A 12,517-nucleotide genomic window follows, 5' to 3' on the forward strand; every position below is an offset into this window, starting at 1 on the left:
GTATATGAATTGATCGGATTTGATGCGGCGCTCGATTATTCACATGCGTCATTTGTGTGCTTTAGCTTTTTCCCATAGGTAAGCGGTGAGCTTTTACGCCAGACAAGTTGAGGTAAGCTTTGCATTAAGATAATATGAAAGGTATAAACGACTTTTGAATACCCTCTTTGAATTAAGAATAAATACATATATACATATATAATTTTTTTTAAATTTATTTTTTTCAATACTAGTTGAGGTATTAATGATATTATTTTAAACGATAAAAGTATGAATAAACTCATTTGTTATTTTTCAGCTCAATAGATAAATACATTGGTTTCATATATATACACATAATTTGCGTATGCACAAGTCAGCTGTTTATAAGTTAAGTCATTTTGGCGATCAGCTGTTCTCTGCTTGCTCCTCCTTTACATCTGGCGGCAATTCTATGTTGACCGCAGCCAAAGCCTCTCGAATCCAACTGGGGATCGGTTCGCTGCCGAAATGACGCGACATGAAATCTTTTACGAATTGTGGAAAGGCATCCGCTTGCACCGCTTCCCGCATAGAACGCATCAGACGAAGCTGATAGGCCACATTGTGAACGCTAAGAAGCGAGCACGAGACGCTCTCATTAGTAGCTATGTGATGCAGGTAGGAGCGGGTATACGTTTTGCAGGTACTGCAATTGCATTGCTTGTCAATCGGTTCCATATCGTGCTTATACTTCTGTTGCTTCAGATTCATCTGTCCACTGTCCACTAGGGCACAACCAAAGCGAGCAGTTCGCGTGGGAAAGACGCAATCGAACATATCGATGCCCAGCGCAACACAAACGACCAGGTCCGCGGCAAAGCCCACGCCCATCAGATAGCGGGGCTTATCTTTGGGCAAATGATCCGTGCATACGTGTACCATGCGCCAAAAGTCGTGCTTGCTCTCGCCACCACTCAAACCGCCAACCGCAAAGCCGCGCACTTGCCTCTCCATCAGCGCTGAGACACAGCGCTCTCTCAGAGGAATCTCCAATCCTCCCTGCACAATCGGAAACAGGGATTGTTCGTCATCGCGTGTGTGTGCCTTAATACAGCGATCCACCCAGCGTATGGTGCGCTCCATTGCCTCCTCAACTCTCGGCCCCGTTGTTGTCGTCTTCACCACATCATCCAACTGCATCATTATATCCGCTCCAATTGCATTTTGGATTTGCATCGAATGCTCGGGCGTTAGCATACATTCGCTATTATCGAAGGGCGAACGAAAGTTAACGCCATTCTCATCGATCTCCGCCAGCTGCAGCAGCGAGACCATCTGAAAGCCGCCAGAGTCTGTCAGGATTGCCCTGGGCCAGGACATAAATTTGTGGAGTCCACCAGCCTTTTGCAATGTTTCAATTCCAGGCCGAAGGCCCAAATGATAAGTGTTTCCAAGCAATATTTGGCAGTCCAGTTCGATTAGCTGATCTGGCAGTATACCCTTCATGGTGCCCTGGGTGCCCACAGGCATAAATACAGGTGTACGTACTTCGCTGTGCCTGCAACGAATTCGCTTAAATAATCACTCAAATCAGCCTGGAATAACACATTTACCTCAGTGTCATTAGACCTGCACGCGCTTTTGAGACGGAGCATTCGGCGACAACCTTGTAGGTCAAAGGAGGTAGCTTGCTAGAACTCATTTGCCACAGTTTCCTTTTATTTATCCTTACAATTACCAAGAAATGTTAATAAAAACACGTGTCGCACAAAATGTAAACAAAATTTACCGCAGAAAGTGTGACCGCATTTTGCAAACAACAAAATATCAATTTAAGCCACAAAATACTTGCACAAGAAATGCCAACGGTTATTTATCGATTCATTTCGAATTAAACAATTTATTTAATTTTTCATATGTGTATATATATTTATTATATACAATCATTAAGCTAGAATTATTTCAGCTAAGTAATGTGACTGGTAGATGAAAATATTTAAATTTGTGAAATTTGAGGTAACTGAAATACAGACATATCAAACTTAAGTTGTTAATAATTCATTGAGTTTAAGCATTCTCATAGCGAGACTTCATCATTTTCTTAATATAAGTTTTGTAATCGTCGCCAGGTGCCAAAGTGCCGCTCTTATTACCAAGACCGACATTATTCGAACGAGCCTCCGCCTGATGAATAGAAATGACCAATTTTAATACATTGAACAAATTTAGTTGGGATTGCAAAATACCTCTATGATCTGCGTGCGTCCCTGATTCTTACGTCCCAGTCCTTGACCTTCCGACCAACCCATTTTCTGGAGCAAGCGATTTCCCACGTTGTTTGAGCTAATGGGCATGGCAGGTGCTGCTCCAGAATCCTTTTGACGCGTCTGTAAATTCTCGATCTCATGCTCGAACCGTTCGCGACTGCGATTTGGTGGCGGAGGATCACCCTCGCCGTATTTTAAACGTCGCTCCTTGGCGCGATCACGATAGCTATTACGATATATATAAATATAAATGCGAGATACGATAAGCGATAGACAATATCTACACTTACGATAGGCCCGCGGTCGCTGCATCCTCGCTGCTGGCGCCAGCAGCGCTGCCCGCATTTAATTTAGCCAAATTCTCCTTATGCAAATTGGACATTTTTAAATGCTTCTGCAGTATGTCGTGAGATTGGAAGGCACGCTTGCACAGCAGACAGGTGAGTTTCTGGAAGTCAACATAGTCCATTTCATCGACAGGGCCAGCAGCCTGTGCACCAGCGCTTGCACCTCCATTATCCTCATCCGAATCGGAGCCACCTCCATAGGCATTTACTAGCTTGTTAATTGGCGGAGCAGCTGGTACATAATCGCTCAGCTTACCACGCTCCTTCTTTTCCAATATGGAGAAGCCTACGTCTGCATAGGCGCCAGTTGCGGCGCGTGAAGTGCTCGGCCCCTCGCCAGGATCGCCGCGTCCTGGCAGTATGGGCTGCGGTGTAGCCACCACCGTGTAGTCTTTTTTCTGATTCAATTGCTTCGCCCACTTCTCCATGTCTTTCACAATCTTCTTGGCCACCTTGACTTTGTCGTGCTTATTGTTGTCTTTGTCTTTACTTTTATCCTTCTTGCTCGACTCCTCGTCCTTGTCGGCCTGTGTGGCTTCCTGCGCTAGCGACTCCTGCAGCGCAGCCTGTGTGGAGGCTGGCGTGGCTAGTATATAAGTGCTGCGTCTTTGATCCCAATACAAATAGGCGCCCGTCTCATTGTTGTAATAGTATTGCGAATGGGCATCGTAATAGAGGCCCGTGCTGGGATCGTAGTAGTAGCCAGACGTCTCATCGTACTGGTACCGCGAGACATCGGGCGTCGCTATAGAGAGGGATAGATATAGATGCGGATAACTGAATTCGTCGAGGAACAGCTAATCAAATGTGAAACGTATGGGAGCCCGCTTCATATCTGATTAGCCGATATATATAGATAATCAAATTGATCCACTCACGATACGTTTTGCCATCATTCCCTCGAGGCGCAATCACATTCTGGGCCGCAAAGGTTGCTTTTACGGCAGCAGCTGCCTGAGCGGCCGCCGTGGCCGCCGCTGTGGCCGTCGTCTCAATACTGTTCATCTTTTTCTGCTTGCGCTGTATGGCAGAGAGAGCAACCGCAGCGCCTGAATTAGCCTCCGTCAACTGGGTCTCGCCGCCGCCGCCGCCGAACTGTCCGCCGCCCTTCTTAATTTCAGCCACATAGTAATCCGTATAATACTGCACATAATGCGCATGTTCCGCCGGCGTAGAGGCATACAGCGAGGCACTATACTCGGCAAGGCGTGGCACATCGGCTAAGGTATAAACACCGCCAGCATCGGTAGGCGGCATAGCGTCCAAGGCGGCACCTTGAAGGGCGCCGACCTGATTGCTAGCTCCTTGCACATCCTTTGGCTGACGATTCTCTGCATCCATGCAGTAACTGATGCATACTACAAATAAGAGTTTCGATTAAGCAAGTATTGATTGCAATTGATTGCCGTTAGTCACGCACCATCACGATCATCGATACGCAGCGGCGGCTCCAGCGATGACAGCGCATTGTGCACCTCCATTGAATCAACCAGAGTCTCAAAATGTAAGTAACAAATGCCACGCGAAGTCTGAGTCAGCGTATCGCGGCTGATGAGCACCTTGCTGATTGTTTTGGCCTGCTTCGGCAGCACCTTCTGCAACGCAGTTAGCACGCTCTCCTCGTTGGTCAGCGCGTCTAGATTCCGCAGCATGATCTCTGCATTTAAATGAGGTGACGTTATTATTGATTAAAATTATAATATAATTTCCTTCCATACTTTTGGTTAGAATTGGGCTAACTTCATCGATGCCTTCGCCGCCGCCAGAGAAAATGCTTTCGCTTTCCGCTCGCGATGCCATGCAGCGGAAACAGGAGAAGCGCCGCTTGAAATTGAAGACGCCACACTGAAAGATTTACGGAGTTTTATTTATATAGTTTCAGACTTGACTTCTTTAGCTTCTCTCTCACCTTAACGCAATGCCAATCGGTGATCCGCTTGTGACTGTATTGCAGCGAGACGCGTTGATCGCCCAGCTCCAGGGTGCCCTGAATGAGACAGGAAGAGACAAGAGAGAAAAGGACGACGATTAGTGACTTGATCTTTGGAATGTTGCACACAGAGTACACAGTCACCAGGTTGCTTCTGTGTCTTAAAACGCGCGCCCGCTGTTTGTTGTTGTTCATTGCAGTAGCTGTTGTTGTTGTTGTTGCTGAAGTTGCTGTTGCTGATTTTGTTGATTCTGTTGTCCAGCGTATGCACAATAAATTGAAATGTTTGCGATAAGTTCAGTTGCTGCCCAGAAGGTACAACTTCTCTTAGAGAATCTCTCTGTCTCTCTCTTTCTGTCTTTTATAGGGAAAATAAATAAATGAAAGCAAAAACAGAGACAAACCGGAATTCCGCAAAAAAAAAATGATTCTGGTCTAGGGGAAATGGATTATATATACTACTATATAATACAATGCGAATTAGCATTTGGGGGTTTCAATTAGTTGTTGTTCTTGTTGGCTTTTGTTGAACTGAACTTAAGGCATATATTTCACTGTTATTGTCGAGTTTTTCGATTTTTTTAGATCTTTGATTTTTTATTTTTATTTTTATTTTGTTTTGCTAGTTGGTTTCTTGTTGTTGTGATACCTGGGTTATATCCATCCAACGTTTTGCTTCCTCAACGGTATTAAACTCGACAAATGCGAAACCGCGTGATGCACCTAAATTTTAGATAGAAGCAGATACAAAATTTTTTTGTCAAAATATGTTCTTTGTTTTTTAATATTTGTTGTAACATTTTTTGGTTTTTTTTTTTTTTTTTTTTTTTTTTTTTTTGGAGGATATGTTTTTGTTGTCTTTTTTCTCTTTTTTTATGAGGCCAAGTATGGTTTTTAATCAATTTAGCTGCTGGATGTGAACTTCTGCCGAGTTAACACAGTTTATATATTACTTACGCATCGTGTGTATATTTACTATATACCTTACTATTTATTATAAACCTAACTCTTAAGGTAATTGTGTGCGTGTTTGTAACCCACCTGTAGGTCGCTTGCGTATCAGTCGTATGGAAGAGGGCTCCATGTTCACTTGTATCAACGCGCTCATAATCTGTGGGATATGAGAGAATATTATAAATATTGTGGATAACATATTATATACAATAGTGGGGAACACGAAAGAGATGGATTCAATGTTCTATATTCTAAATGTCGACAGACAAGCGGACAGACGGACATGCTCAGCTCGTTATCAGGATCAAGAGATCAAATGAGATTAATCTAAAAAATGTAAATATTAAATGTATCCGGCCGATATTCAGCTCGATTTATAAATGAGTCTCTATTGATTCCGTCAAGTCCACATTCAATAATTATCCGGTTCCCTGCTCAATTACTTACGTCCGCCTCGGTGATGTGTTTTTTCAAATCAAATATGATTATTTGATGCAGTGCCTCGTTGCTGGTGCGGATGTGATTGCGACGATATTGGCTATCGTCGCTTTCATCGCTGTCATAGCTGTCCTCATCGGAGGCGTAACGCCTGTCACGATCACGACTGCCGCCTTTAGCCACGGTGCTATTGCCATTGTTGTTGCCATTGTTATGCGAGCGATAGTCGCGACTAAAGCAAGAGAAAGCAGAGAGAGAGAGCGAGAGGGGAGACAGCTTCTGTTAGTAATTTTGCAAGTGTAACAAATAGGCTAGTTTACCTGCGCTCTACGCCCCGCTCATATTCTGAATTGCGCTCACGGGGCTCCCGATCGTAGCTTTTCCAGCGCTGTTCGCGATCTCGTTCACGTTCGCGATCCCTGTCCCGATCCCGATCCCGATCTCGATCTCGATCTCGCTCCCGTTCCCGGTCGCGTTCACGTTCACTGTCATAGTTATCGACCTCACGACGATTGTGATAATTGTTTCTTGCATTGTTATAGTTGCTGTTGCTATTGGTGTTGTTGTAGCTATTGCTGCTGCTGGCGCGGTCCTCGTTGTAGTCCTCGTTGATTAAATCGCGATACAGATCCTTGTCGGCGCTGCCCGTGTTGCGATAATGTTGCGAACGTTCGCGACTGCGTGAACGCGAATTGCGACGTCTGTAGCCCGGCTGATCCCTGCTGCGATCACTACATCAGGCACAACAAAAATAAATGAGCAAATCTAATTCTATTTTTAACGCCATGCAGATGGGAAGACGTATGCTTACCGGGATCGCGAACGGGAGCGACTGTAGCGCCTGTATTGATTGTTGCTGCTGTTGTTAACCCCACCCCCACTGCCGCTTCCTGCGCTGTTGCCTCCTGAAAAGCTGCGTCCATAGCGCGAATGCGAGTCCATTTTACGCCTACCTGAGGCTAAAGTTGATTTTAAATCGAAATAAAGGTGCACTGCGTGGACGTAGCTCTAGCTACCAAAAATTACCACGTAACTCGCTCATTTAGCGTATCGCAATAAATTAATGTAATTATGAAGCGTTACGATTCTACCTTTACAATAGAGCACACGCACAATAAAAAAATGATGGAAAAAATCTCAGCCTGCTCTTGTCATTCACAACGAGATGCCTACTACTATGTTATCGATTGTAACTGGAACGATTGTCGCTGGCTCCTGAATGCCGAAGAAGAAGCACTCAACATTTTCCGCCTTCATTTAAACTGTTTCGATAATATTTTAGGCCCAGTTCAATTTATTTTAAAATATTGTGTAATATGTGGCTATTATTTAAAATACTTTAAAATATGGCCATCGATAGAATTATAAACATGTATGGTCAGTGCTGTAAAGCGCCAAAAGCGAAACGATAAGTACCAAGCAACACTGTCATGCACTCGATCGGGATTATTTGGTGCAAGCGTGTTGGGGAAAAACCAACTTTTTTATATTTTCTGAGAAGGAAATCAAGACATCCCCCGAGGTAGACTACATACACCGCAGTATACAGCAAAACGTCAGCAATGAAGAAAGTGTTATTAACGAAATCACAGCACAAATTTGTGACAACAGATGTTATAAAGAAACCACAAAACCTTGCCACAACAGCGACAACTACAATGAATTTGGCGAATGTGCGTGTAATGCATGTGCAATCGGATATAATAACCGATACGTATATGCAACGGAAATCGTTTCAGTCCATCTACGAAGAAATTTTCAAGTTGCTAATGCGTCTACCCGATAAGGCGTTGCAACAACGTGTAATCGACGCTATCAACGGGCGAAGTGATAAGTCCTCTATCTTAAACCCAAATCAGTGTAAACAGTGCTCCATAAATGAACAACAAAAAGCAATTACCCTAAAAGTGAATGCGTCAACACAAACAGAAACATTAGAGACTAAAGAGACTAACTGTAGTAAAGCGAATTTAAATGAGTGTGCGAAACAAAAAGAACCCGTGAAACCAGTTAAAAACGAGCCCGACCCCCCGAAAACACAGTTAACAACATCTGCAAAAGTGCCACGAAAACGTGGCCGAAAACGTAACACATGTGTGCCACAGGTGGTCAAAAGATCAGCCGCCCAAATGGCGCTACAGGAGCGCGAGGAGAAGCAATTGACACCTCTCCCGGTGCCCAAAAAGCAGAAACTGGAGACAATCGTAAGCGAGAATCGTGGTAATCATACACCCATTACTAATCCAATAATTTGTTTGTCTTAGGCGCCCTCCCAGTCGGAGAGTCCACCCAAGGGACAGATCCAACGTCGAGACTCCTTCATTTCCAATTTATCTGACGATCTAAATAATGTTAATATAATGGACCTCGCCAATGGTTGGGACAATTATATTAACAATGATATTCAAAACACGATCTATACAACCATGGAAAATGAATACCGAAAAGCGGATATCCTATCCGTCGAAGGTTTGCTGTAAGTCTTGCCTTAGATCTATATATTTATATAAATACATACATGTATTTGCATATTATAATTTACCTTTGACTTCTCTTTCAGACCTATTCACGATGCTATTTTAGTAGACGACGTTCAAGGTGTTCAACGACAAGCCTATGTCTGGTCCAAGTTGAAGGGCGACGTTGACTTCAATGAACTAGTAAGTGCGGATGGTGAGGATTGCTTGCAGCTGGCTCTGACCAACGATTGCGATTCGGAGATTGTGAAGGTGATATTGACCGCAGGCGTGTTACCCAATCATATCTATGAGGACTCCAACACTGCGCTTCACCTTGCCATCATCAATAATGTCCAGTTAGAGTCACTGCGTCAACTAATGCTGCGAATCGATCTTAATCTGCTCCTGAAAACGAACGACGATGGCTACACAGCTCTACATATCGCCGTGCGTCATAATCGCTATAAAATGGCTGAGGTGATATGCGATACAATCGATCAAAGAGAACTGGGCGAATCTGTCTATAAGCGGACGTCGACTGAGAAGGAAGAGAGATCGATAGATAATAATAGTAAGGGAATGGATGCCAAGGATGAGAAGCAATTTGCCAAGTTCTATGAGCATGCTTGCGATCGATTGGACAGTAATAAAGATAAATTGCTCAGACGTGCGCTAAAGCACGAGATACTTAATGCCTCGGAGGCACGTGCGGGAAATGTAAGCCTCTTCTATGCGATTGAGGGAGAGCTGGAGCATTTCTGTTACTTCTTACTCGCGCATCTAACAAATCCCGATGAGGAGAACCTGAGCGGACACAGTCCTAAATCGTATCATTATGAATTTGCTCGAGTGCTGCGCATTAATCTAAAAATATCACGTGTTATGGACAAAGTGGTTGGCATTCTGAATGGGACATCAAGAAATATTTAAGTATACATAAGTAGTAGTTAATAAAACTAAGTTTGTTTTTCCCTTAATTTATTCCTCTGTGCTCTTTCTATCTATATATATTTGTATTTGTATGTGTACTTGATATACTTTCCAGCACTGTTCCGTCTGATAGAAGTCTTTCATGCTACAATTTTGTATTTTGTTTATTTTAGCCCCAACTTAAATCCCAATTTGTTTGCTCCAGCTTATTCATGTTAATTGGTTGCAGCGAGGGTGGCAAATCACATTTTCTGGTTAGTTTGGGATTTCTCTTTTTCTTTGAACGCTTTTTCTTCAGTTGACGCACTGCAAACAGTTCGTAAATAAGTTAAAAATAAAAAATTTTCTTGGAATTTTATGATGTACCTATTTTTTCGAGCTGTTTCATTTGCTTATCGCTATAGTGCCGGAAATTACAAAACAGCTGAAATCTACAGTAGCCGGCCAGGAAACGTTTGCATGGCTTTTTTGTGCGCTCTACAGCCAAAATTTTTTTGGGATCTAAAAAAATAGAGTTTTATAAATATTTGTTGTTCAGTTAAATATCCAAGTACCTTCAAATCGACGCATATAGGTTGCCTTGGCAGCCGTATGTGAAATGCCTGCATTGTGTAATTTACGCACGTTTAGATCATTTTTCATAAAGCAACAACAGTAATCACAATAATAGCTTTTTCCACCCATTTAGTAATTTACAAACTAGTTTCGTTTGTTTACAAACAGCTGTTTGTGCGGTGTAGCGCTGCCAGCCTGCTAGAGATGTGATTCTATGCTACAGTGTTTTCCAGCACTGGTCATCAGCACTAATTAATAACAACAGCGAAAATGCTGAAAAATATTTATTTAAATTAATTTTAAGACTCATAAGTATTAGGCCAAAAGTAATAAATAGCACAAATATGTTTCTACCTGAAACAGCTGTGTTCTGCATCACGTTGCTTATATATGGCGGTATACTTCTCCTATTAATTTACTATGTAAGTAGCAGGTGCGAAAACGAGATTCAGAAAAACAAAATTGTAATATTTCAATTTGAGCAGGTGCTGACGCTAGCTGACTTGGAGTGCGACTATTTAAATGCACAGGAATGCTGTCGCCGTCTCAACTTTTGGGTCATTCCCAAATTTGGCTGTCAGGCGCTGCTCTGCGCTATGCTCCTCATCTGCGGGTTGGTTTAGAAGAGATTTTCTCTGCTTAAATATATGTATACATGTGTATATAAATAACATTGATTTTCTTTAGGCACTGGATCATGTTTCTGATGAACCTGCCCATGGCCGTCTGGCTATTCTATGAGCTGCAGAGCCAGCGTCGCGATAGTCTGGGCGTTTACGATCCAGTTGATATTCATAGTCGAGGACTGCTCAAAGTGCATTTGAGGAATTGCATGATTTATCTAGGCTACTACTTTGTCATGTTCTTTGTGGGCCTTTACTGGTTTGTTTATGACATTATTATTATTATCTATGTACGCAATAACTATTTCACTTTCTTTCAGCTTGATTTCTGCATTGCTTAAAGGCGATCCCATCAAACGGCACGAGGATGATGAAATTATTACCGGTTTTTAAGTCTATCCAGGCCAAAGGCTTCCAGTGAGAAAAGTGGACGAAATGTAGACAGAGCTAGTCGCGTAATTAGTAACCTATACCAACTTGCTGATTTTACATTTTCATCTATCATTCACTATCATTATATTCACTCCCATTCAATATCATTTGTTTTTTATTTATTTCATAGCATCTTTAGTCACTTAAGCGTATTCGAATAATATACATCACACATGAATTATATGTACAAAAAATCTTTATTTACCATCCGATCCTTACCAGGTTCAACTACTGTAGAAAATCGACAACTTCTTCGAGTTCCCTTTGCCTCGCCTGCTTTTGTGCCCAACGAGCCTCCGCTGTCTTCACATTCACAACCCAATCGTGAGCCAGCTTTATGCCACATACTCCAGGCTCTATGGTTTTCTTGCAGCTAGTGGACGTGGCTTCTAGTGTTCCTCCCCTGCCCATATATGTCTGCGCATCGGAGCGCGGATGTCGCCGCTTGGCAGGGCAAAGCTTTCCGCCCTTTGGAAACGGCGGCTCAGCCAAATAATGCTTAAGGCACCCTTGATGGAAGAGATGGCCACAGTAGACACGTTCTACGAAGCCATCCGCATGCTCGTCGAGCACTAGGTTCTCTGGCTCCCGCTGCAATACTGTTTTATCACATATGGGACACAGCTCCTGGTGGAAATCTCGTGTTGCTTCGAGGCAAAACTTTAGCGTGCGATAGAGACTGCGAACGGGCTGAAAGTTGGCCAGCTGCTCCTTGTTCAGACGCAACGGTGGCTCCACGCACTGGCGCGCTATCTCCCGCGACTGTCCATTGAGATAGCGAATTAATACGTTGGGGAGATTTGATTGCTGGCCACGCAACTCCACCGACTGATTGGGATAGGAGTCGGGCACAGCGGCTGTGACCCGGTAAACATAGTTTCCGCCACGAGCTATTAACTCCACACTGCTGGTGCGTTGCTTCAGCTTTAATTGGCTGCCCCTATCATCTGCCTGTTCTTCGCTCTTTAGGTCCATTCGCAGTTGCTTAATCTCGTCTAGGCAAACGCAGAGCGGATTATCCAGCAAATATTGCTGAGCAAAGCTCAACACAAGTAAAGCCTGCGGCCTACCCAAGTGCTCCCTAGCATACGCATCTATAAGTTTTGTTAGCTCCGCATGAAATCTCTCAGAATATACTTTACTCTTCAGCTCCACTAGAATAGCCGAAGCTTTCGGATAATCTTCCTCGGGAAAACGTAAACAAACGGTCAATGTGCGATTTGGTCGGTGTGGCAGCAGGTCAATTCGCACCAGTGTTGGGCTGCAGCTTATTATTTTGCTATCTGCAATTTGTTGCTCGCACTTAGCGCGAATGTCACACAGTTCGCGCTCTATAAAATCCATGTTGGGTTGAATAATATTAGTAATAATTTTTTGTGCTAAGTCCAATGAGAAAATTTTTAAATAAATGTCAAACCAGGGCTGGTATGTCAAGAGCTAGTAACACCGGCCATCAAGTAGCGGTTTTAGCAATCGGAGCATGTTGATGCTGCGATGCAATAAACATGATAACTTTTAATGGTATTTTTTTTTAAGTTACATCAAATATAATCTGTTTTATTATCACTGAAATCGAAACTCTTATAAGAAAAACCAGAACCATTCCAGCAGAACAAATTCA

General features: G+C 43.1%; 6 protein-coding genes across 6 annotated transcripts; 2 read left to right on the forward strand and 4 right to left on the reverse strand.

Annotated features, from left to right (window-relative positions):
* Window positions 1–317: 317 nt before the first annotated feature.
* On the reverse strand, window positions 318–1,792 carry Tgt (tRNA-guanine transglycosylase). The gene is made up of 2 exons (XM_030382983.2): window positions 1,575–1,792; window positions 318–1,519 (listed from the first exon to the last, which is right to left on the reverse strand). Exons 1-2 carry the CDS (start codon window positions 1,661–1,663, stop codon window positions 388–390), a joined length of 1,221 nt encoding a protein of 406 aa, XP_030238843.1. The 5' UTR covers window positions 1,664–1,792; the 3' UTR covers window positions 318–387.
* Window positions 1,793–1,860: 68 nt separating this feature from the next.
* Window positions 1,861–7,081, reverse strand: LOC108649966 (RNA-binding protein 5-A). The gene is made up of 12 exons (XM_030382982.2): window positions 6,709–7,081; window positions 6,218–6,628; window positions 5,907–6,129; window positions 5,547–5,616; window positions 5,155–5,228; window positions 4,485–4,562; window positions 4,294–4,420; window positions 3,996–4,232; window positions 3,454–3,933; window positions 2,519–3,320; window positions 2,208–2,454; window positions 1,861–2,145 (listed from the first exon to the last, which is right to left on the reverse strand). Exons 1-12 carry the CDS (start codon window positions 6,837–6,839, stop codon window positions 2,029–2,031), a joined length of 2,997 nt encoding a protein of 998 aa, XP_030238842.2. The 5' UTR covers window positions 6,840–7,081; the 3' UTR covers window positions 1,861–2,028.
* Window positions 7,082–7,271: 190 nt separating this feature from the next.
* Charon (charon) lies at window positions 7,272–9,333 on the forward strand. Its single transcript, XM_030382927.2, has 3 exons — window positions 7,272–8,101; window positions 8,162–8,373; window positions 8,458–9,333. Exons 1-3 carry the CDS (start codon window positions 7,460–7,462, stop codon window positions 9,284–9,286), a joined length of 1,683 nt encoding a protein of 560 aa, XP_030238787.1. The 5' UTR covers window positions 7,272–7,459; the 3' UTR covers window positions 9,287–9,333.
* Window positions 9,334–9,424: 91 nt separating this feature from the next.
* Window positions 9,425–9,996, reverse strand: LOC115562131 (zinc finger matrin-type protein 5). The gene is made up of 3 exons (XM_030382928.2): window positions 9,841–9,996; window positions 9,653–9,787; window positions 9,425–9,592 (listed from the first exon to the last, which is right to left on the reverse strand). The coding sequence occupies exons 1-3, from the start codon at window positions 9,968–9,970 to the stop codon at window positions 9,456–9,458; spliced, it is 402 nt and encodes a 133-aa protein (XP_030238788.1). The 5' UTR covers window positions 9,971–9,996; the 3' UTR covers window positions 9,425–9,455.
* Window positions 9,997–10,012: 16 nt separating this feature from the next.
* cnir (cornichon-like protein) lies at window positions 10,013–12,256 on the forward strand. The gene is made up of 4 exons (XM_030382943.2): window positions 10,013–10,263; window positions 10,327–10,454; window positions 10,529–10,723; window positions 10,785–12,256. Exons 1-4 carry the CDS (start codon window positions 10,186–10,188, stop codon window positions 10,855–10,857), a joined length of 474 nt encoding a protein of 157 aa, XP_030238803.1. The 5' UTR covers window positions 10,013–10,185; the 3' UTR covers window positions 10,858–12,256.
* LOC115562139 (uncharacterized) lies at window positions 10,994–12,240 on the reverse strand. Its single transcript, XM_030382944.2, has one exon. It carries the CDS (start codon window positions 12,238–12,240, stop codon window positions 11,125–11,127), a length of 1,116 nt encoding a protein of 371 aa, XP_030238804.1. The 3' UTR covers window positions 10,994–11,124.
* Window positions 12,257–12,517: the final 261 nt, after the last annotated feature.

This window comes from Drosophila navojoa, chromosome 3 (assembly GCF_054131105.1).
Source record: "Drosophila navojoa isolate 15081-1374.11 chromosome 3, UAZ_NAV_1.0, whole genome shotgun sequence".
In the NCBI taxonomy this organism is placed as follows: domain Eukaryota; kingdom Metazoa; phylum Arthropoda; class Insecta; order Diptera; family Drosophilidae; genus Drosophila; species Drosophila navojoa.

What these genes read in the sequence shown, in the direction of transcription:
- Tgt (XM_030382983.2), bottom strand. Translation starts at nt 1,663, where the DNA reads ATGAGTTCTAGCAAGCTACCTCCTTTGACCTACAAGGTTGTCGCCGAA. An exon ending in GCAGGTCTAATGACACTGAG is followed by an intron (nt 1,520 to 1,574) that starts GTAAATGTGTTA and finishes AATTCGTTGCAG; the next exon opens with GCACAGCGAAGTACGTACAC.
- LOC108649966 (XM_030382982.2), bottom strand. Translation starts at nt 6,839, where the DNA reads ATGGACTCGCATTCGCGCTATGGACGCAGCTTTTCAGGAGGCAACAGC. An exon ending in AACACATCACCGAGGCGGAC is followed by an intron (nt 5,617 to 5,906) that starts GTAAGTAATTGA and finishes CATATCCCACAG; the next exon opens with ATTATGAGCGCGTTGATACA. An exon ending in GCAGCGACCGCGGGCCTATC is followed by an intron (nt 2,455 to 2,518) that starts GTAAGTGTAGAT and finishes ATATCGTAATAG; the next exon opens with CTATCGTGATCGCGCCAAGG.
- Charon (XM_030382927.2), top strand. Translation starts at nt 7,460, where the DNA reads ATGAAGAAAGTGTTATTAACGAAATCACAGCACAAATTTGTGACAACA. An exon ending in AGCAGAAACTGGAGACAATC is followed by an intron (nt 8,102 to 8,161) that starts GTAAGCGAGAAT and finishes TGTTTGTCTTAG; the next exon opens with GCGCCCTCCCAGTCGGAGAG. An exon ending in CTATCCGTCGAAGGTTTGCT is followed by an intron (nt 8,374 to 8,457) that starts GTAAGTCTTGCC and finishes CTTCTCTTTCAG; the next exon opens with ACCTATTCACGATGCTATTT.
- LOC115562131 (XM_030382928.2), bottom strand. Translation starts at nt 9,970, where the DNA reads ATGGGTGGAAAAAGCTATTATTGTGATTACTGTTGTTGCTTTATGAAA. An exon ending in CTATATGCGTCGATTTGAAG is followed by an intron (nt 9,788 to 9,840) that starts GTACTTGGATAT and finishes CTATTTTTTTAG; the next exon opens with ATCCCAAAAAAATTTTGGCT. An exon ending in GAAACAGCTCGAAAAAATAG is followed by an intron (nt 9,593 to 9,652) that starts GTACATCATAAA and finishes AACTGTTTGCAG; the next exon opens with TGCGTCAACTGAAGAAAAAG.
- cnir (XM_030382943.2), top strand. Translation starts at nt 10,186, where the DNA reads ATGTTTCTACCTGAAACAGCTGTGTTCTGCATCACGTTGCTTATATAT. An exon ending in TTCTCCTATTAATTTACTAT is followed by an intron (nt 10,264 to 10,326) that starts GTAAGTAGCAGG and finishes CAATTTGAGCAG; the next exon opens with GTGCTGACGCTAGCTGACTT. An exon ending in GCTATGCTCCTCATCTGCGG is followed by an intron (nt 10,455 to 10,528) that starts GTTGGTTTAGAA and finishes GATTTTCTTTAG; the next exon opens with GCACTGGATCATGTTTCTGA.
- LOC115562139 (XM_030382944.2), bottom strand. Translation starts at nt 12,240, where the DNA reads ATGGATTTTATAGAGCGCGAACTGTGTGACATTCGCGCTAAGTGCGAG.